This window comes from Diadema antillarum, unplaced genomic scaffold (genome assembly GCF_040938485.1).
Source record: "Diadema antillarum isolate AM-2024a unplaced genomic scaffold, OU_Dant_1.0 seq00001143_RagTag, whole genome shotgun sequence".
Taxonomy (NCBI): Eukaryota; Metazoa; Echinodermata; class Echinoidea; order Diadematoida; family Diadematidae; genus Diadema; species Diadema antillarum.
In genome coordinates, this window is record NW_027271955.1 from 53597 (window position 1) to 78553 (window position 24957).

Here is a 24957-nt window from a genome sequence, read left to right on the forward strand (position 1 = left end):
TCCCCCATGTATGGGGGTTAGTATGCCCCCTCCCACTTAGGAGGTTAATGCATCCTCCTCTCCACATGTAGGGGGTTAATACACCCCTCTCCCACTTTGGGGGTTAACACCTCCACCCCCCCCCCCTCTCCCACTTACGAGGTTAATGTAGCCCCCCTGTCTCTTTTCAACTCTTTATCCCCCAGGATATCTAGCACTCGCGACAATATTTTTGCAACCTGAATGCATAAAAACCCCATTGCCGGCCAAATCAATGCCTTCCCTCTAGACCTGGTGTGCAGCTCAAGCCGACACCCCCTTGGTGACGGAAATGGGACCGGTAATCAGTGCTTTCTGCAGCGAGATACAACAGCCACAGGTTACGGCTGGTGGCTTGATGCTGTTTTTCCCTCCTACATCTGCCAAATATTTTTCCCCTCTCCAAAAATAATCTGCTCTTTTTGTCTCTGTAAACTTTTTTTCCCCTCTTTTTTCTTCTTTTCCTTCTTTCTCGCACTTAACTTTGCTCTCTTTCTGCCCTTTGGGAGTAGCATTAAACTCTACAGTGCCGGCATTCGATAGTTTGGTGTTTTTAGAATGGTAATCTGACATCTTTACCCAAAGGTAATGAAAACATATGACTACAAAGGAACTGACTTCTGCCACTGTGTAAGAAATTGCCTCTGAATATCTCCCCCCCCTCCCCATTTGTCCCCATTCCCCCCCCCCCCCCTTCCCTCCAGTCTTTCTGGGTAAGCTGATCTCACTAGCGGTCCAACTTCATCACACACAAACACCTCACTTAAATCACCTTTCAATTCCCTCTTCCATAAAACAAAAACAGAAAAAACCTCACTCAGGAATTGCAGTGTCTTAATACAGGAAAGGCAATACATATCCTATGTACTTTAGATTATCAAGACATCTACAATGCAGCTTAAAAAAAAAAAAATGTTGGATTTTACACATATATACATAAGTTTAGACAGTTTCTTCAGATTCATGAATTCACAACATTAGTTTTACAATGAATGAATTGAAAGCCAATGATTCTCAGGCGAATAAAAATCAGTTTGGTGTTGTATCATCCCATCTACAGTGCATGTATCTACCCATTGCTGCTTACCCTCTGTGCATTTTCTTACCTAAGTTGTTCATGAAGACGGGATCCCGATGCAACCACAATCAATCTATGGCATTGCCATATGCATAGAAATACCTAGGTTTCTCTTCCAAAGAATCTTTACCAGTATCTCGTCACTTCATTCATTTGCATGTCATGCATGAGTAACTTTCAATGTCTTTTTAATGTAATCCACTGAGACAATACACCATAGCTAACATGGACATCCCAACTTTGCAGAATATGTGTATTCCCCTGCAGGACACTTAAAAAATTCTTTTGAAATGATTCCATCATAGCAGGGTAGGAGGGGTGGGTGGTGTCTGAAACATATAATGCACTATTTGGGACAAAGGTGCTAGAGGTCAAAGGTTATTTGCTGTAAAGAGATTTCCGCCCTCTCAGCTCACTATTAGGTAAGAAGGGAAATATACAACGTAATAAGAAGACATGTACATAATGAAAGGTATTTCTACGCATGATTCTGAATGCGTGTGTATATATTTGTGTGGGCGTGTATGTGTGTTTGTGTGTGTGTGTGTGTGTGTGTGTGTGTGTCCAGAAAAACAGAGCGAGAGAGAGAGAGAGAGAGAAAGGGAGCATATTGAAAATGCAAGGGTCTGGGTATTATCGGCTGGTATTCAAAGCTACTATTTGGTATTCTGTACACTATAGGCCTTTAATCCATAAATAGAGTGCTAATGCCAGCCTTGTGCCTGTCTTCTGGAGATATGAACAGAGAAGGGGGCTCGCTGCGGCTAGCCGTGGGCGCTGTGTGGGCAATATCAAGAGATTATCTAGGTACATCCCCTATGAATATATCATGACCATTCCTTTGTTACTGGGCTCTTCCACTACACCCCATCCTGCAGACTTCCAAAAGCAATGGTTCATAATGCATTATCGGTGATAACGGCAAGTTCTCTTCTTCTTTTTTTCTTGCCTTACAAGAGCTTGAAAAGGAAATAATAGCCTCGAGGCAGCGAAAGACAGGATGTGTAATAAGTTTGATGTACAAAGACATGCAAGTAGCCAAATCCATGCCACTTTACGAGGAAACAAGGAATTTGTGTTGCGCCAGCCGTGACAATGGGTAGTAAGCAAGGGGGAAGATTATCGTGCAATATTCATCACATCTATTGTGTGCGAAGTTTTTCTCAGCAATATTTGATCTGTGGGGCATGCATTAGTGCGCTTCTCTGTATGCCCTCACAGCGTACACCAGATTCGTCACAAAGATGAAATAGAATGCAATACACTATTTGAGAAACATTCCTGGTTGCTTAAAGGGAGAACATAGTTGTTATAATGCCTGTAAAAACTGCTGAGTTTTTTGCTCTAAAATGGACACGTATGCATGATAAATGTGTGAAACAATCCTGTGAACAAGCAATTTCTATGGAGTAAAGACAAAAATGTGAAATATTAGCCAAAGAAGTTTGCAAAATTTGAGGTTTGAAAATTCCACTACTGAAACAAAGACATAATTGACCATTTTCACATCCAGGTCTACTAGTAACCATGAACTGGCTATTGCAATATATTTGCTACATAAACAATAATATCACTAAGATTTGTCAAAAACAGGTTGTAGACATCCTTAAATAAGCAAATTTCATCCATACACCTCAAGCATTTATCATCTTGATGGATATTGATGAATTGTTACATTTATTGGCAAGATGTCAGAAGAATGCATACAAGTCTAGTTAGGATGAAAGAGGCTATACCAAGTACCTATACTTTCAAAGTAACATACATAACACAGCTAACATTTGAATCTCGTCATGTGACATCAAAAGAGAACACAAACAAACACACACACACAAACATACTTGGGCCCCATTCACATTCATGAGTGAATGATGTCCATGTAAATGTCCATTGTCTAGACTGTGCACACAGCTTTCACATTGGCAAAGCATAAACATGGTTGCATCTTCATCTGTGGATGGTTACAACTCATTCTGACCCAGTCCTCCTTACTTTAAAACTTTACAAGAATTTTTTATTGGGGGTGGGGGGGGGGGGAGGTGGGGGAGAAGTGGAGAAAAAGACGATATCCCTGCTTCAATGCTCGAGTGTCACCGTCAGACAAAAAAGTGCACTGCATCGATAATCTGTCAGCTCTCTGTTAGGGGAGAATGAAAAGTGGAAGAGATTTAAATGGCTATCAAGTTGATCATGCAGATGATCAAATTCCTTACAAATAATTACCAAGAAGAGATGCAAAAAGGGGGGGGGGAAGGGGTGGAGTCGGAGGTTGAGGTGTAGAAAGTGATAGCTTCTCATGGAGCTCTTCGAATAAAACCAAAATTTCCCTAGCTGTCAGGCGTATAAAAAACAACCAAAAAAGTACACTCGGAAGGTAGTTCCTAATGACCGAACAGAATAACATGGCAGTGAGAGCATATCATCATAATGCTTATTGTGCATAGCGATGCACCTGGACATGACTCCCTCTCAAAACCTACACACATGTAATGATCCTTCTTCAAAGTACAGATTTAGAGCTTTCACAACATCACTATTAAACATAAACTGATCTGAACTGAACTTCCAACATCAGGCATTGACAAGCCGAGTCAGCTCATCTGCAGTCTCCCATATTACCCACGCATAAAAATCTGCACAAGAGCAGAAACTGCACTCGGGATCTATTTGCTACAGAGGAATACGGATGCCAAACAAGAGAGATCCAGCTGAACATCACAGCGAAGGTAAAAGGATGATAGGATGTTCCGTGTCTGTGCCAGTGGCGGAGGAGCGGAAAGACTAAAATGGCTTCACCGGCTCTTCGGCTTCACCTACTCTTTGGCTGTGAAGCCGGGAAGCCAGAGACGGACATGACTGCATTGCTGTCCATTTTGCGTCACTGATGACCTGGGGCCCGTTTCATAAAAAATGTCATCAGTGACAAGTTGTCATTGATGTGACAAGCTACTGAAATCCTTGCATCTGATTGGCTGAGAGCAAATTTGTCATAGAAATGTGGCAGTTGTCACTGATAAAAAGTTTTATGAAGCGCGCCCTAGGCCAATATCTGAGAAAATCGTCTCTTGACAGGACACAAAGAATCTGGATCAAAAAAAATACAAGGTTTACAACTTGACCACATGGAGCATATTCTCTCTACGGAGCACGTTTTTTCATTACTCTAGTATCAGAGCTGCCAACTTTTGTAAAAGCCTTTCAGTACTATGATGGCTGAAAATCAGTAATTTGCACCTTTTTTGAGTGAAAATCAGTAATCCTTAACAGTGTTATAGAATTTATCACAGACAATGATTTCTAAAATCAGTAATTTGCTTGTAACCTTCAGTATTCTTGTCCAATTTCAGTAGAAATTACTGAAAATCAGTATTAGTTGGCAGCTCTGTAGTATAGACGTAACCGGACTACAGTAAAACATGATATATTCGCGGCATGAATTTTTTGCGAATTGGAGCCGACAGCCTTTTTCGTGACATGACATTTTCGCGAAGTGCCACTGGCGTTCAATGCATATAGTGTAAACAAGGACTTTCGCGTGCATTTCAATTTCGCGAATCTTGGCGCTTGCGAAATTCGCGAAATTAAAGTGCACGCAAAAATTCCTCGTTTTACAGTATACTGTATATCTTAAACTCAGATTACTGGATGGGCATACAACATATTTCTCTGTGTACTTTTATCGCTACAAACTGCGTATGATTGCTACAAATAAATCATTTCAGAAAACACCTATCTCTTCACGGGTTTCTCATGAATAATACTTCCATGCTCCGTTAACAAGTTAAAGAGAGATTATTTCAACCACTCTGTCTTTAGTAGTTTTTCCCTCATTCTACAAGGAATAATCTTACTTCTCAAAATTGATTAGCAGTTTTGATCACTGGGAAAATATTTTAAACAAAGATCTGTACAGTCCTACAAAAAAAAAACATCTCCTGAACACAATAAATTTTGTATAGCAGTCATGTCAAAAATGCATAGCAAATTGCAATGCCATACCAGGAAAATTATTCCCTGTTTTATACTGTGTTTTCACGTGTTTGATGATACTGCTTTGCGCAAGTGACTCAAGAGAAATCATGCTACCATTATCCCTCCCCAAAGATGCGAGAACTGTATCTTCCTCCTCAACTGGTTGCCACGGAGACGGGATGAGACAAGAGACTTGTGAGAGGAGGACAGTGTTGGGTATGGCAGAAGTGGTGAGCTCGTTCAGGTGGTAGCCTAATGGCAGGATTAGCAGCATGTCATTTAGTGGTCTCTTGGTTGCCTTCCTCTCGGCGCTCTTTGAGATGGCACTGAATGTCGCATACACAAAGATCGACAAACAGTACTTCTTGAATTCTCTTTTCCCCCCGGAGGAGACATCTTAAAAGTTGGATGAGCAACCACTCAAGCGCACACTGATGATGCTAGACAAAACCCTTTTTTTTTCCTCTTTTTTTTTAATACTTTATCTGCCAATTCACTATCACATCAAAACTCGAACAAACATCTCTTCGAGCGCATTTTTTTTCCTTCAATTCCTTTTCCTCTTCTATGACATTCAAAGGTGGGAGTTGCCATAGGTACCGCAAGAGTGTGGCTTGGTACATGCATGATACTGATGGCTGACTGATGGTGTATGTATAGTCAAGTTGCATGATGGTGGGGGGGGGGGGGAGGGGGGAATATAACATGGATACACACACACACACACATACACACACACACACACACACACATACACACACACACACACACACACTCACAAACACACACTCACACACACATACACACACAAATAATTCTAAACAGAAATGATAGAAATGTTTGGATAGCTCTATCGGTGTAAAATGGCTAATTATACAAAGGCATCAGCACAGCAAAAGCTATCAGAGCTATACCTTCCCTCCCCCCTTTGCCCTTTCTGAATTTCTAGAGCACTGGTTTTATTACAACACATATCAACCTTTACCCATGTGTCTCATGTCTAACACTGATGAATCAAATATGCGTACTTGTTTGATTGCATGTGTTTGCTTCTGTAAAATCCATTTTGTTCATAATTATCTGGAAGGCTATGGTCATTCTTATGGTGACAAAACATTTTTCTTGGTTGTTAAATGAAATTGTTGGACTTACAGTATCTACATCTATCATCAAAATAATATGAATTAAATTTTTAACCTGTTCCATACTTAACTCTTTAAATTCTCATAAAGTTATTGCACAGGCAACCAGGTTCCTGTATTGAACACGCTAAATGACACTATGCAAGAGAGTGCACATAATAAAAAAAAAATCAGGGATTATATTGAATGTCAATTTCTTTTTCTCCCACTGCTCAAAGCATAATCCCATGTCAGATATGGTATAGAGCAATAATCTTGTGTTATGTGAATGTTGAATATTGCAAGCGTACAGTGGGATGTCTGTGGCGAAGTGTACCAACTACACTGCTATCCCGGGCGATCGAACCCATCGCTGTCCTCAAGTCTTTGGCCATGATTTTTAGACCGCCGCCGTATGATACGCTTCCTTTAAGTAGGCATATCACACCATTTTTAAAACTTTTTTATTTTAACTTAAAACCGTTTGCAGAGGAAGGAGGGGCATAACAGAAACACAAAACAGAAAAAAAAATTGAAATTCGTTTTTTCGTTCTCGAGTTATGCGAAAAATAAGACTCGAAAAAAGACCCTAAATTCAGCCATTTTGGGAAAATTGCATTTTTGGCACATTTTGACCCAGTATTTTAAAAAAAATCATAAATTCATAATTGCCCAAACACCGTCAAGTTGCTAGAAAGCTGGACATACCACAAAGAAAAGAAAAAATGAGCATTCAGAATTTTGTAATTTTCTTGTAATAAAGCGTGGAAATACCTCAATTTGGTCATGAAATCACTGACGGGCCAGTCAAATTTGTTGAAAAATAAACTAAGTCCAGCTAACATGTGTAAAAGATAGGCATAGCGCTGCACAAGGTCAAACCCTGACTCGTGGTTCGCGGCCGTAGCGTAGCGTAGGCAGTTCTGCAAAAAAGAGTGGAAGGCGGAAAACAATAAGCTGTCCCAAATGCCATGAAAATAATTGAAAAATGAATCATATATCAAATGAAAGGAAAATACTTCAAAATTAATAATCTGATATCGAAATTTAGATATTCGAGCAAATTCGGGTAAAAAAGTACATCTTCTTGCCTTCCCGTCGCTTGCCGGCGCGAGTCGCTATCTTGGAAAATTTCGGGACTCGGTACCCGATGCCAAGGTATACAGCTTGGTGATTGGCAACCTCATTTCCAGATATATTACGTGTGGCACCCGGTAACGATGCAGAAAGCACACACAAACAGGTTACGAAATTGCGTGGCGCGGAGGTTGCCACCGAGATATCGCCGTTCGAGCTTCCCTGACCGTGTCGGTAAGCCGCGCTTCAAACCTCTTTTTTTCGTATTTGTCATCAAGAACGGACACACATCAACACAGACACGCAAGAAACAGATATTTTTTTCTTAAATATGTATGTTTTTATTTCTCATCATTCAAAAATTTGACAAAACAATCATGATTTCTCACCCCAGTATCATCACTCACTTCACATGAAAATGGCCTAACACGCACGATCATTTTGAAACGGCTGATTTTTGGGTGCGCGCGAGTGACGTGCCTACTTTAAGCCTTCAGATTCAGCTGTGTAATCTTAGCCGGCTCAGTCGCAATGCATCAAAACTTGTTTTCCACCGACTCTTTTTTCTCCGCCTGCACAGTCAGACACAAGCTGGCCGGAAGACGAAGTACTCTCCATCATTGTTATTGTTGTTGTTTTTTTGTTTGGTATAGTTTTCTTTGCCTCCTTTACAGAAATTAGGGTGACTGATTAATTTTCCCCCAGTTTGCTCCAGAAAGCAAAGGGAAATCTGGGTGAACGATTGTTGATCCTCGGCGTGGAATAATGATAACTGCGTGGGGTCAGATTTACCCACAAGCCGCCATTATGAATTACAGGGCCCCTGTCTGAGACGCCCCGCTCCACAACGGAACGGAGCGAGTGCTGGAGGTTAGCATGCAATGAATCAGCCCCTCTCGAGACCACCATTGAGACTTGATTGTGATTGAATATCAGCTGTTTAATATTGCAATAAACACCCTGCCTGCTGTATGAATGAAGAAATCAACTGGGCAGCAGTGAGCACCCCAGTTACAGGGGGCCGGTTGTGCAACACGAACATGCACCCTAGGTCTCCACTTACCCATCACTCTTCCAAAGAATCTAATGGATCGCTGCAATGGAGGATACGGAATCGACCACTGCCGTGAGAGAATAATTGCTTGGCTTGTCACCACAGAAAAAAAGCAAGAGGATACAAGGTATATGTAGAAAATGTGCCTGATTCTTGATCACTTATCAGAATTTCTTGTGCCAACTCCCCCGATACAATTTGCAAAAGACTGATGTCGATGTTTTTGCAAAAGCCTTGTGAAATGTCACATCAATGTAATCAAAAGAAGACGTACAGTCAGCCCACCCACGTCAAATCCAAAGAGAACGCAGGAATTTTGGACTTGCATGAATTTCGATTTCCACACTAGAATTAACACATCAAGAAGACATAACACAAATCTGCCCTATGCCAAATCCAAAATTAACCAGCAAAAATCCATGAATTTTGACTTAAATAATTAAATTCAACACGTTTGTATCCCTCCAGAATAGAACTTTTCTATGACTCAACTAATAAAATCAAATAAAATCATTTGAAATGATTAAAATCAAACAAAATAATTTTAATTGAATTGAAAAAAAACAACAACTTTTCGAATTGTGCACAAAAGCACATCAAATTGACGTTCTCTGGGAGTGACCTGCTGCATAGTCAAAGTGGCATAGGCTTTAAAAAAACAAAATGGTGGAGGGCAAAGAACATGTGAATAAGGTACTGTAAAAGTAGTAATTTTTGCGAGAGTCTAATTTTCACCAATCACTGTTGGGCCACGAACTGAACGACGCACGAATATATTGCCACCTGATCTCAATTGCATAAAGTGGCAGAATGATTAGGCAGGCATTAGTGCACTTATGCTTGCCTCGGTGTCAAATCGTGAAAAACAAAATCTCGCAAAAAAATGTCTATGACCTCCTCATTTGGAAAAATATCCGTGTGTGAAAATAGAGCTTTTACAGTATTGTCAATGTGTAACAGAGCTCCTCTACCTGTGGTTATGCAACAGTCAGTTCATCATGCAAAGAGGGCTAGGCAGCACCCAGTAAACGAAGAGAGTCACATCCAATACCCGACAGGTTTGACAAGATGTAAGAGGACTTGCCAGCTAGCTGGCTAAGCAGAGAAAACGTCTTCTTCACAGATGATTACCAATTCACAAATCCCTTCGCACTCCACCACCTGACAAGCTGGGTGTCTCTAGAATTGGGATGATTTCTCAACCAGTGAATGCAGCATGATTTGGGGTTTGTTTTGGGCTTCTTTTCTGACCCCCATGGCTGTCAACGGCCACAAAACGCAGAAATTGCTCGCTGTTTCAGAGATGACCCCTGCATATAGAAAGGTCCCCTGACTGGAAAGGAAGGTGCATCAGTTCAATCATTACATGTTACATCAAATCATTTATCTATTTATTTACGTTTATATTTTTCATCTTTTAGTTTTGACACGAGACTGTGAGACATTGCTTTGTTTTGAAGCAAAATTGTCCAACAATCCATGTTTTGATGTACTATCATACATAGATAATTTCAAACACTTCATTTATCAATAGTCATGTCAAATATAAATCTATATACTGTAAACGTCAATATTTTCGCGCGATTAATTTTTCGCGCTGAGCGGCTCGAAAACGTATTCGCGGGTTCTTAAATTCGCGCTCTGCAGCAGGTTACTTTACTGTAGTACACATTCACTGCTTTCATCCAAAGCCTCTGCTACATAGCTTGCTATGCCAGCGTACGACAAGCGACGTAGCGAGCGGCTCGACTGCGAGTACAAGCACTCAAATACGTAGTACAGCTGTGACTGTAGTACCGTAGTCACAGGGGAATGTAGCATCGATGCGTGCGGTGCACACATGCATGCTACAGTACACAGCAATCTAGGGTATCGTCTCTTCGCACAGTACTAGTAGCGTAAACATGCTGTACATTGTACTACGTAGCAGTGTCACCGATGAAGCGCACACATTATTCATCCCGTTCAAAATGTGCATAGAAAATTGTGAAGATATATTCGCGCGTTTTTGAATTCGCGCTAGCCGAACGTAGCGCGAAATCCGCGAAAATTAATGTACCGCGAAAATTTCCACGTTTACAGTATGTCAACACCATAAATAATAAATTTCTCTACTTATTTAGGTAATTGTACTACTGCAGCATAATATAGAAGAATGTCAATGATTCTTCCAGATAATCTGATGTAATCCTTGAGGAAGTTCAACATATGAAAAACAGATGAAGAAAGACTGCAAGGGCCATTGACCTAACATGACCGACCCTACCCCTTTTTAAAACAATTTCTACTCGGGATACATTTATAATAAAATTTTTTTTAAAAAATTAATGAGAAATAATCTGTCAGCATGCAAAGTTTTACCCAAACTACGTCCATAGCTCCCTTTGGTACTATGTCGGCCATTTCAAGAAAATTGGTAGGACAAACATATAGCCCGCTCTCTCTCTCTCTTTCTCTCTGCATATACTCCATCTCTCTCTCCTCCATTCTCCTGGCTCTCACATAGGGGTTTCACATCCAGAAACCAGAGAAATCCATATCATTTTGACACTGCTATTATCTGCATAATAATATATAGGGCCTACTGTAAAAGTGGTTATTTTTGCGAGACTAATTTTTCACACTTGGCTGAGTAAGAAGAGTTTCGCGTGTTTTTAATTCCGCGGAATCAAGACATCAACTACTGGAACATATGGCATGCAAAAATATTCGCGTGCTTTCATTTTTGCGCCGGCTTCTGGTTGCGCGAAATACGTGAAAATTTCAACACCGCGAAAATTTCCACTTTTACAGTATTGCACTGCAACCTATCTTGGAAGTATTCCAAAATGATGCAGATTACCATTTCCACGGTGTGGTATAAGGACACTTCCTTCTGATATGCATCATCCGAGGGGCATATGCAATATACCATGACGATTATGTGCCTTTTCCAGGTTCTTTCTTCTTCTTCTTCTTCTTCTTTTTTTTCATGCTCACCAAAATTGTAAACACAATTTTTATTGAACTGTTTTATTAAAGAATTTACACACCAAAATTTGTCTCCTTGAGAACAGATACACTTCTGCAAACAACATTCTATACAACAGTTGCATACCTGTCAATTAAGTACACATCAGGTCATCAGATGCTAACATGCTGGAGTATGTTCCCCAATACATACACCATGGCAGATGTGAAGTCAAAGTCTAGCTTTAAGCTCCATTTGAATTATTACCGCTAGGGGTCAAACATGCACAGCTGACACATAGACCTATATCCACACTGAGCACAACTCGTCCGACAGACATCTCTGAACTATGATGGGCTGAAAGGTGATTTGAGAGACATATTCAAAAGGAACATGACTTGAGCATTTCTGCATTCAGACTTTTCAAGAATTGCATAATTAGCACGAAAACATGTTTCTGAACGTGTTTGCTCACAAGTTCTTTGCCAATCTGAAAGGGCTCCCTTTTTTTCTCTCTCATCCAATCACCTCTCTACCCATCAGCAGATGGACAGTGAAAGGAAAATGAAAACACGCTTTTATCATCAGCAAACCGTCCTGCAGAATCTCGCCCGAGGGCCAACAATTATGCCTCATTTACAGTAATTTTCTCCCGCATTCAACCATCAAGAACAAGTCCATTAAAATGGCAAATTATATAATTCTGAGAGCGGCCCCCCACCCCACCCCCCTTTTCCAATCAAACCAATACAACCTCAAGGTTAATGCCCATATGGCCATTCAAAGGAGTATTCTTTCCCAGAAAGCTGGGGAAATATATTGGGGCACAAGGAGGCATCAGCTCCATGTTTACATTCCTTGCCCCACTTCCATTTGAGGGTTGAATACTTTTTGTTTATTCCCTTTGGGATGGGCTGCGACGGGCATTCAATACCAGTAATTGATCGATGCATCTTTGCAGGTTGGCAAATTGAAACGGAGATGTTTATCATCACAGTCTTGGCGAGCTATTTGACACGTCAACTAATAAAGCCATATGGATGGATAGTCATGCAATTTTTCACCTATTACAAAATACCTCCACATGAAGCTATCTACGAAGTTAGCTGTATTGAGCTACTTGTACAGAACAACAAGATCAAAAACAGGAGAGTGTAGTCTGAGTAAGCCAGGGGGTCATCCCACAAGACCGACACCCATGAGTCATACAGCCCATGAGTCCTACAGCCCACAAGTTCAACACTAGGCAAATAAACCCATGAGACCGACACTAGGTAAAACCAGCCCACAAGTTCGTCAGATACAACACAGGGTTTAATGTGTCAGTTTCGTGGGCCTTGTTTGCTTAATGTCGAACTCATGAGCTGTATGACTCGTGGGCTGTATAACTCGTAGGCTGTATGACTCGTGGGTGTTGGTCTCATGACGTGCACCCTTAAACCAGTGCTAACCTGGCTAGGTCAACCTGATTTGGGGTGGGGGGGGGGGGGGAGGATGCAATAATGCCACCTCTGCCTCCTGAAGATCAACCCTTGCTATCATGTCAGCCATATGACTGCTGTGTAGGGTGAACATCTCAATCTTTAAAAAAAGAAATGCACATGGGAACCTCACTTATTTTTACCTTCTTTGAATATTCTTCCTCAAGTTCCATTTCCCAAAATCCTATCTGAAGTATTTCCAAACAACACCAGCCCTCCACTTTCTTCCGATAATATGTGCTCGCTCACTCTCCAATCCGAGGAGCGACGCGTGATTAAAATGCACCCCAAACCCGCCGCATTCCGCGCACTCTGGCGCATCAACCCGCGTCAGTTTGAATTTTCATGGTAAATTTATTTGGTGATGGGGATCTGGCTCTGGTGTCCCCCCATTAGTATTCCGCCAGCCGCCTCCACGGCGGGACATGAAAATAGATGAGCCCTTGTCAACACCCAGCCCACCAGGCTAGGGGTAAGCAATTCCACCTCTCAAACACTTCCACCTTTTTGGGTATTCCCAAGCATGGATGTCAGAGCCAAAAAGCAGACAGAGGTCTTCTTCTTCGTCGTCTTCATCTTCTTCTTCTTTTTGTTTGTATTTTTCTTCATATTCTCTTCTGCTTCTCACTTCTCCCCCCCCCCCCTCCCTCCTAAGAGATAACCTTTGATGACTTCATAAACCTGAGAATCCACCTTTGATTTGTCATGAAGGATCAACCAGACCTTAATAAAAAGAAAATAAATGTCAGCAATGATGTATTTTTGATATGCCTTGATGGGACTGGAAAGCACAGGAGATAAAAAATACATGAAGGAAGGATATATAATTGGGTGTGGTTATTGAGAGAGAAAGTTAGAGGATGGAAGAGAACAAAAGGACATTGCATAGAGAAAGACAGTAGATGATGGATCAACATACGTAATACCCCATCTTAACAGATCCCAGGGTAACCTCCAGAGGAGGATTTTCAGAGAATGTTATTACCTAGTGTCTGTTCAGAGGCAAACATGGTGGAGAACTATGGAACCTCTTTCTTCTGCAAATGTCTTCGTAGATAATACATGCCTGTACTGTTGAGTGCACAGCAGACATACATTGTATGTATGCGACTTCAATGCCTTGTCTATGATTGCTGTGATTGAGATATGTATACATTGATGATAACACATTTTCTCCATATATCAGTAACAGACTGGTCAGGGATGGCTGAGTTAGTCTAGTAACGTACATAGAGAAGGTCTTTGAGCGGCACCTGTTAAGATGGAATACACTTATAGTTCACCCCGTTTTGAGAATTATCTCTAGAATGTTACCCCGTGTTTCGTCTCTGGAGAACGCATGGAATACATCCAAGTAAAATCTGCTGTGATAGGGTACCATATTGGATGAACCATGGACTCCTAAAACGACTCACTGGTACAAAACATGCATGGCCGAGATAGTGGGGGATGAAAGGGGTATGATTTCAGTGTGAAACACAAGGGCGAGTGAGAGAGATAAAATTCTATGGACACCGGCAGACGTAGATTGACAAAAGTCTCCCAATCAATGGGTGGGGAAAGAGCGTGTGACTGAACTCATGTGCACCAGAATTCCTGCAAATCATGCGGCCGACTACAAATGCCAGCAACCTGATGGCTAGCGTCATTTCAAATCGTCAACAGGCACGTTTGCGCCTCCTTAGTTATCAATACGCCGATTTTACCCGACGTGCGGCATCCCAAAATTCAATATGGTACGGCAGCCACACTTTGTCTGGTGAGCACACGGCAGGAAGTTTTCACAAGAGAAGGGACTTTTTTTTTTCCCTTTTTGCAGACTGACTTTTTTTTATTACAATGGTGGTATAAAAACCGGGAAAAGGGAGAGTGTGCATCACAACTCCGTTCTCATGCCGACGCTGAATTAACCCGCTTGATGGAGTGAGACGTGATTGTGCATCCCTCTCTTTGCGTGCTAACAACGCGAACCAACACTTGAGCGCACGTCTAATGCCGGCATTAGCGGGAACGGAAAAACGACTCTGACAATCACAAGTACTTAAGAGCTTGTACATCCAATAAAAACCCTGCAATTGACATAGGATCGCAGGGTTAAATGCACGCATGCCTCTCCTAGTTCCCCCACCCCCCTCTCTTCCCTTGCCCTCTCCCTTTCTCCACCTTACTCTCAGGCAGGGAAGATTCCATCTGTTTTGTTTTTGGTGTTTGCACTGGGGCAGGGAAAACATGCCCGCTTCCCCCCTTCTCTCTCTCACCTTCTCCCATTCTCTGCCTCTCCCGCCCGCCCCACCGACAATTTAATGTGGCCATTTCATGCTTGGCGGAGCACGAACACAAAGAAATCAAATTTGAGTGCGCCTGATTGTGTGCTCACGTGTGTCGCTTACTGGCAGCCCCGCTAAGGGGCGACCGTCACGTACCACCACGAAAATTATTCCTTGTTAATTTGGGTTGACTGAATTTGCGGGGAGGGAGGCACGAACCCCGGCTGGAAGGTTAGCCATGCCTTATTTGAGATGTTTGCATGAGAACGCAGGCACATTCACTCTCCCAGCGAAGACGGGCAAATGTTTATTAAGTGTGTCTCTTTTCTCATACAGCACATCTCTTTCCCTCCCCCCCTCCACCCCTCCTCCACCATGCTTTCTGGAGAATGAAAGACGAAATTATATATATGGCAATGTTTGTCATTTCCGTCGGAGTGTGTGCCAAGAACAAACATCTCTTTCAGCCCCTAATGAAGGTTGACATTGGTGGCATAATGAAAGCCCAGTCTGCCAATCACACCGAGGACCCGTTTCGCTGCAATTTAGGCCTAGGCCAGGTAAACTCCAGCAGACATTAGCGTCGCTGCTCCTGTTGGGATCCCACGGCTTCGCTAGCCCCATCGCATCTCTTTAAACTCACTGATTAAACCTAGATTTAACACTTTATCAGCAAACACTCTCTTGTTCCCCTCTGTTTTTTCTTTTCTCTCTGTCTATTCTCCAGAGAAGAACAGCATGTTCGTAATCTGACTGGACTGATGAGAAATGTGAATACACACCCACAAACACATGCAAACACTACCTACTAGTTCCACATCAAAAGAGGTAGGCTTTACCAAGGTAGTTGGAATGGTGTGAAAGTGCTATCATAATCTTTCTCAACATTTTTCTCTCTCAAGGGCTCTTCATGTGTCCATAGTCTTCAATCATCATTTCCAGTCCTGAATGCCTCCTTGATGGAAATTCAAACATGCCTGGAAGAACACATGATCCTTGAAGAATATACTTCGCCCAGAAGTAAGAAAAAACACTGACCTTTAACCTACACACAATACGACTCGGGCTTTTCAAAACGGATAATAGCAAGCACGTGGTCTGACAGTAAATTTGCCAACCCCACTGCATGTTTTTCAAAGTCCACTTCAGATGTACACAATTGATACTTGACCATCATCATAAAGCCATATCAATCATTTTTCTGGCAGTGGTTTTCCATCAAATCAACTCTTCCTCCCCCCCCCCCCCCAACAATCAACTTGTTTAATGAAAACATGGTAACTTCAACGATCAGTTATGGAAACAACACAAGTGGTAACAGTGCTCTGAAGTCATTCAAGTGGACCACTCAAGTGAAATAGACTCTTTTGGACCATATCGGACCTCCCAACCTTTCTGACTGGGAAAAAAAAGGAGGATTTGTTGGCTCAAAAGTAGGAAAGAAAGAGCAGCTCCCATAGGAGTGTGTAGTAAAATTATTAGCAAAATAGAAAGCTCCTACTGAAACAAGAGCTGGGTATGATAAAAAAATCATTTCAAAATGGTTGGGAGGTCTGCTATATTCAAGCCTGGATAGCACTGATGGAGAAATATATACAAAGGATACAGGCAAAATGTGTAATCATCTGAAGTTACTGTGCAGGCATATCTACATACATGTATGTACATCAATGACATTCCCCTGTATCAAATGAAGGAGACAGATTATGTAAAAACTTGGTCTTTCATTCTCATCAGTACTTACCAAATAGCCACTCCCAGATCGCGAGTGAGAGCTAGCCTGTAAAGGGAAGAAATCAGAAGAAGAAGAAGAAGAAGGAAAAAGATTGGGGTAATACACTTGCACCTTCAATGGTCACATACGGACCTTATTTCAAAGGAATGATTTATTTTTATCATCATGTATCTTTGTGATATTTGAGCATACTTGTATTCCTTTCAACCAATTGTTCATTTCTATATATATTATTCAGCCAAAAAAAAAAAAGAATTATAACTGCTATATTCATTGTCATAATATCATCATCATTATCAACAACAACATTATTATCATCATTTATTTCTATGATCATTTTACCATAATTATCTGTATAATTACTATTAATACTACTTCAACCACCTACTATAAAGTATTGTAATCATTACTGTTACTCAATACTATAATCTGTGAGGAGTTTTCTTTTGAAAAGTCATGTCGTCGAAGCACTGCATTCACATTATCCATGTTAAGTACATGCAACAGGCTATGAGAGCTTTGTCAACATTATTTACAATAATGATCATAATAACCAAATAATAATTATGACAATTATAATAATAATAATAATAATAATGATAGCAATAACACTTTTAACAATAATAACAAGGGTAATGTTGGCAAAATATGACAGCAGTGATACAAATAAGTATCATTACTCTTATCATTATGATAGCACTAACAAGAGTGATGACATTGAGAAGTCATGTGCTTGAAAGATTTTAAGGGCAAACATATTACTTGTCTACTCTACAGGGATTAATCCTGACGAATAATAATGCTGCATCTACAAAAATGCCATGTAACACTATGTACGCATGGTATCGTTATCACTGAAGCACTCTGTGTAAAACATCACTGCCCACTGAAAGATTGGTTGCATGAAAGTTCATTAAGCAACATTTCTTCTTAAGTGTTTTCATCAATTCTGAGTGTTTTTCATTGGGTTTCATTTTTTGTTCATTTCTTTACTGTTTACAAAGAGGTTACTACCATTATAACGAAGCCCTTGCGACCAGCAGTTGTCTTTCATTTCATCAAAATTTTGCTACAGCCAAACAATACAGCATGTAAAAATCTTTGTCCAGATAATCATTTCAGGACCTGAATTTTTACTCCATCGTATCAAAAATTTGCTATTGACCGTGTTCGTTACGATGGGAGTGCATTGTATTCCAGGCAAAGTGTGGCAACCTTGTAGAGGGTGGGTGGGCAACACATTTCCCGTAAGTGATGACATCAAAGTGAATATTCACCTCTGAGAAACATGCGAGTAAGGAGGGGCGGATAAAAAGAGAAAGAAATAAACAGCAACAACACACACTAAAAAAAGGACAAAGAGGATGGACATGATCACATGTGACAAGGAAATAGCCCCCAAATTAATTGGAGGCCAGTCCGGCGTGCCGTGCAAAATGCCCGCGGGCCGGCGTGAGCCAGGGGCCGACAAACGAGACGCTACAGTTTTTATTTGTTAATTGCGGCGTAAATGAAGACAACAAATCGGCTTGTGCAGCAGCAGACAAGCTGGAGAGTGGAATACACTCTTCCCCTGTCACAATCGTTTCGCGTCGTCGTCAGTTTTTCCCCCTCGTGGTTTTGCTTGGCAGCTTTTCACTCCTCCTCACTTTCCCTTAGGGGTAACATCCCTCCCCCCCCCCCATTTTGCCATTAAAAAAGAAAATAGACAACCAGAAGAATCCCATAACAAAGAATTAGATTGTGAATATTCATCACAGCTTTCAGAGAAGGTCATACATATACTACATGCTTGAGCTTAACGTGATATGGCATGGGTTTAAAAATACTTGGTTCTGTTGATGGGACTTGTGTATTCCTCACATCACTTGTTTCTATACCCCCTCCTCATTCTACCCCACCCCACCCCTTTGGAAATCAAGAACCTGCATCCATCTCTCTCAGAGTGCCATGTGCCGGGAGCGATGCGCGCCATTAGTGGCTAATGTTCGCTCCATCTCTTCATTAGAGCGAGCAGGGCAGGTTTGGGGTTTGGTGTTTTTTTTTTCTGAAGGAGGGAGAAATATTTCACAGACAGCAATCACAGATCATTTGTTGCCTAGTGAATCCCTATTTACCTTCATTAATAGGAGACACATTGACTTCCTCAGCTAACTCATAATTCCCTCAGCCTGCCACTTTACAGTTTGAGTTACCTCCTCATCTCTTGTCTCTCTTCACCCCCCCCCCACACCCCATCCCCCCACAATCACCGCTACCTATCAAATCAACAGGAATTACCCCCCATAAATCCATAACATCCCATCAACTGAAACACAACTGCTGCTCATAAAAATCAGGTTTCAATGACAACATTTTTACTAAAGTAGACATAAGGCATTTAGTCCCTTTGTCATGATAGGGCTCACTTATTGTACATGATATAATATTGTGTCAATCAATATATCTACCAACACGTGACATATAAAGCAGAAATTCTAGCATGTGATTTTTCGTTCTCGCCAGGTAAGATGCATTTTGTGTGTTTTGAATTTGATAAAATAAAAACATAAAATAGTACACATGTAGGCCTATAACACACAGCAAGCAAACAAATTTGTGCAGTTTTAATTTCGCACTGATTTCTTATCGCTCAAAATGAGCCGAAAATTTCACCACTTCAAAAATGTTTACTTCTACAGTAAACGTTATCTGTATTGTGAAATAACACTTGACACTGATCCCGCACACTATGCTAATTGTAATATCAATCTATCAATTGAACGATAATCTATGAAATACAGACTGATATGAATAATTAAAAATAAAAAGACATATAGACCAGAGTAACAGGATATGATATTCCAGGAAAGAAGAAGGAAAAGAGATATAACATTTGACTTACGTCACTCAAGCGATCTGAGTTGGATCTGTTCGGCCCATTGGCATTCTGAGGAAGTGTATTCTCATCTCCGCTGGCCCTGCAATTATTGGCTCGGTGAGGGGAGCGGACCTGCAGAAAATTTTCCAGAAAATGAAAGGAAAAAAAATAGATACAGAATGAGTCAGAGTAGAATAGCTATCTCCTAAAGTACAACGTCTAAAGGATATTTGCCATAAAAATAAAACAGAGCCGTGGAAATTGGACTGCTATTCTGTATGATTCAAAATGTCCAAATGTACAAAGATGGAGATCGTTTACCAACATGACATCATTATAATTCTCTGTTCTAGACAAAAGTACAACATGGTCCGAGACGATCCATTTAATCACTAGACTCATGCCTGGTAATCAGCAATCGGAAGCCGACAGCATTGAGATCATCCTAATCAAGACCGAATATTAATCATTGTACTGACATGATGTTCAGTAAAATTGTCCAAACATTACAATTTTGTACAATACTCATTAAATGGTGTCCCACATCTCCCAATTAAAAAGAAGAAAAAAATGAACATAAAACCAACTAGTGACAGCAAATTTCATGCTCATCACACCCACTTCCAAACAAACACCGGCAAACACACACCAGCACACAAAAACACTCATACAACACACACACACACACACACACACACACACACACACACACACAGAAATGCACACTCATCCATGATGCTTACATACGTAGGTGTTCTACTCCAGTACATGTACTAGTACGCATGTTACAGCACATTGCTGGGGGTGTTTAACAAAGAATTGACGTCAATCTTAACTACAAGATCAGCTTTAAATGATGATATGCTGTGTGTGTGTCTTCAATGATATTCTTATAAAACTTATAAAAGAAAATTAATACTTTGAAGATTTTTCATGCCGCCATCAATACACAACATTGAGTAAGTGACAAAGGAATTTCCCTTAAAATTTCAATAAAACAGGTTGAAGGGAATTCTGAAATCACTGAATAAAACTGCACAGGGAAGCCAATGGCACGCGATAATTATTAGTTGATCGTAACTTTATGATGGACTTTGTAAAAAACACCCACCCCCAGTAAGCTACTGCATTCAAAATGAGGCATTGCCATAGACAAGACTGTGCATAAATCCTGGTCCCTTACTTCCCATGAAAGTTCACTGTCCTACAGCCATTGTCACGAGGTGTAAGCCCGGAATGCCAACCACCTGTGAATGGGAGCCAGTTCTTTGTTGTGAGTTTCTGATGGAAATGATATTGACATTGTACAGAGAGAGAGAGAGAGACACACACACACATACATACATACATACATACATACATACATACATACACAGGGAAAGATAAAAAGCACATCAATGCTGTAGTAACAAGACCTTGTATGTCAATTCTGGGCAAATATAACTTTTTTGATCATTTGTCAGATAATCAGTTAAGTGATATCCTGTCCAAATCCTAACTGTCTTACCCCCCAAAATAAAGCCATCAAGGCACGTCAAAAGAAAGGCGATCGTACTTGTTTTAGTGCTTTGGCTGCCATGTTTTGTTTTTGTTTTTCTCTCCTGAATCTTTGACATTTCTGAGATACGAGGTTTTGTCGCCCCAACAGCGATATGATGGAAAAGGAATGTGAAAAGGGAGAGAGGTGGAATGCCAAGGCGATGCATATTCAGCATACCTATCATTTTCTGCACCTGAATTATACCACCTGTTTCTGATACTTTAAATGACTAGTCTGTTACCGCAGGTGAGTGAATGTTGTGTGCATTATGCCTGATTAGGCATTCACAAGCCAAGAAGAGGGGGAGTGGGGAATAAAGAAATTCTGGGGTCGCAAGACCTTCGCTGTTACCCAAGTTCATGAAATTTGTATTTTTACACTGAGTAAGCAATCTGTGTAACCAAAACTTTTCAGAAGCATCCTTTCATATTCTTCTTCCTTCTCTCTTTTACCCGAGGGTGGGATGAACAATACTGTAAAACATGATATATTCGCGGCATGAAATTTTCGCGAATTGGAGCCGACTGCCTTTTTCGTGGCAAGAAATTTTTGCGAATTGCCTCTTGCGTTCAATGCATACAGTGTAGATAAGAAATTTCGCGTGCATTTTAATTTCGCGAATCTTGGCGCTCGCGAAATTCGCGAAATTAAAATGCATGCAAACATTTCTCCGTTTTACAGTAATACTTTGCCTCTTCAGTGAGAAAAGCAGATAATGGGCGCGTTTATCAACTCACTTCTGGCGTTTAATTAAGGTTTCCAAACGACTTTAGGGAGATTTGAGCAGACGGTAAACGCAGAGTTGATTTTGATCATGGGGTTAGAAATTAATTTCTGTAGAGATGATAAAAGCAACGTCATTTTGAAATGCATTCATAGCTTGGACCTACCCACGCCAACTATGTAGGCCTACATGACCTCCACTCCTCATGTCAAACAGCACAATGGAGCTGCCTTCATCTTGAATTGAAACAGAGATGACAAATGTAACAACTCGAGAAATGCGATCTGAAAGGCCTTTGGAAAAGTGTTTTGATAGTGGGTATTGAAATGTGTTTCACACATGGGAAAGATGATAAATGCAGCCTGTAAACAATTATTTCGGGGGGGGGGGGGGGGGAGGAACAGCTCTATAATAGCTATGTATGTAATATGCAATCATTTATGTAATGCTTCTTGGGGATATAGACCTACAACAATATGTGTCAAATACACAAAAACAGATATGGTATAATTTAGCATGTTTTGATGAGAAAGGCATTCATATGTTTGTGCATAGACCATGGTGATCATCTGAGAATCAAACAATGCATCAGTAGATAATAGTATGATACTAATTGGCTATTCACCTGGTGATGCACTGAATAATGAGAAAATAGGGAGCATTGGACACAATGCCCCCCCCCCCCTCAAAAACCAAACAAACAAACAAACACAAGAACATTGCTTTACATCATATTTATGGTTGATATCTGGTCAACGGACTGGAATAAGCATGATAGGTGTACTGTGCACACAGCTGCAGTAAGTATTAGATGTCTGTTGGCCTGCATGATATGTCACTCTGATTTATGCAGTCAAAATTTACATAATAAATGGATTAGATTTACCCTGCCCTCATAAATTTGAGCAAAAGAGTTGTAAAGATACATGCTAAGGTTGGTTTGTGGATGATCCAATTTTTTTCTCTTCATATGTCACTTGTAATACATTACAATGTGGTACAAAACACACTATCGCCTGTATACACGAGGTGATATCATTTGCAAAATTGCTTTGGAGATATAGGAGCCCTAAAGCTAGACTATGATATGATATTACGGTGGGGTGGGGGGGGGGTGGGATTATATCCTGACTAGATGAAACTACTTCACTGGGAGATAGATTGTGCATGATTGAAGATTCAGACTAGCAAAGAGAGTTACATCGCCGCCAGGCAGCTCGTACTCAGATCGATCTCGGGGAGTTACGCGTTAAATCCCTCATTCAACGCCTTTGATTTCGCAGGGCTCGTCATCGACAAAACGATACACAGAGTCCCCTCGCCACTGCAGCTCCCACCCCACTCCCCGATTCTCTTACCCAACATCCATTCGACTACATCCCCCGAAAATCCGGAGAAAGCGGCTGGATCAGTAGAAGGGGAAATAACTCATCTCTCGGATCCGATATCCGCCCGCTCTCCGAGGGATCGGGGTGCATTATGTAAAGCGGCTTGCTCAGACTATTGCCCTCCGAGATGCAATCCCATAATTCCATCTCGCCATCCTGTCATTCGTCTTCTCCTCTGCAGCCCTTTCATTTCTCCTTACACCCACCATTGTTTTTCCTCCCAATGTTCCTAGTCATTAGGAGAGAGAGCAGAGGCAGCTTTGTTCTCTTCTTCCTCTTCTTCTTCTTCTTCTTTTTCATAGCTGCAAAAGACTGCTACAATCGGCGTAAGTCTTTCGCGGTGAAGGATGCACTGGGAAATATAATCCTTGCAGACTATGCTACAGATGAAAAGGATCTGTACAGAAAGGGTTGTCGTTTTAACCAAAAAAAAAAAGTTAAGCCGACACTTTTCAACTCAATTCCCTTTGTTATACCTGTCATCATTATGTATCTCTACATTAATTTCAGCACTCCCTAATCTATCATAGTAGTTCATGTAATGCCTCAGAATTTGCAGCAAATCTTATATGAAATTTCACTGTGCTGTATGTCATTAAAAGCATGAAATATATATACTACAAAAAAAAAAAACCCACACAAAATGAAGTCAGTACAATCATGTACCACAACCAGGAGATATACAGGGAATAGCAAGAAGATACCCACCCAGTAATCATCAATACATTCATTCACTTATATCACTCACAAAAAGTATATAAAGCTTGGTTGCACACACAGAGATATATAGTACCCCATGGGCAAACTGTTCATTTGACTCAATCGTTGTCTTTCAATTCTCTATTTGACGATACCATAGTCTACCTTCCTGAATGCCCAACCCTCCCATCACTCCATCGCTCCGTCTCTCATCCTTCAATCATCCACTTCTCCAGCTACATGCAGCCCCTCCCCCATCCCCAACATCTCTTCTTTCGATACTCCTCCCCCCCCCCCTCCACCCTCTTCTTGGCCACTGATGATGAGCGAGTGCCCGTCACGGTTTGTGCACGGGGAGAGAAAACAGAACGCATTTCAGCCCACCCCGCATTCAATGTAACACTTGGTAAGCACAGTGAATAACACTTCACATTTGTGGAGAGGCAGAAAGGCTGAGTAATTGGAAAAGGTGAGGATTGCCAGAGAAGGGAGGGGTGGGGTAGGAATGGCGAGAAAGAGATGAGGCCGAGACAGCTAAGGGCTCGAGTCGGTGATAAGACCAAAACGGGCAGAAGCCAGAAGTGCGATGTAGAACGGCACTCACCCCCACATGAAGTTTCTGAAGGGCCCTTAGAGTGTGCTCAGAGATCTGGCTGCAGGGAAATTGGATATCCAGGACAAATAGAGGAGTCCAGATGAAGGAGAGACATTACCAATAGAGAAGGGGTAAAATAATATCCGCAGCTCGGTTTCGCCGCTGGAGCCATCCTCCGAACTTGAGTGGTGGCCGCGGTGCGATGCGCAAAAAGTGAAACTTGCCGGAGTAATTCAAAACAGCCAATGCAGTCCGGCCCTCTACCGTGTCAGATAGCTTACACGAGTACCTTTCTATCCAAGAAATGCACTTTCCCCTCCTCCCATCCTACACCCCCCCCCCCCCCCCCATCGTCGTCATCGTCATCATCACCATTTGATTTTACATTTGCTTTGCAA

At 41.3% G+C, this 24957-nt stretch overlaps 1 protein-coding gene across 1 annotated transcript in view; it reads right to left on the bottom strand.

The window, feature by feature from the left end:
* LOC139744170 (uncharacterized) overlaps nucleotides 1–24957 on the bottom strand; it is a 204183-nt gene that overhangs the window by 20550 nt on the left and 158676 nt on the right. The window contains exons 3-4 of the mRNA XM_071654624.1: nucleotides 19638–19745; nucleotides 16763–16798 (exon numbers count right to left, since the gene is read on the bottom strand). Coding sequence (XP_071510725.1) covers nucleotides 16763–16798; nucleotides 19638–19745 — 144 coding nt within the window. The remainder of the gene's footprint in view (nucleotides 1–16762; nucleotides 16799–19637; nucleotides 19746–24957) is intronic.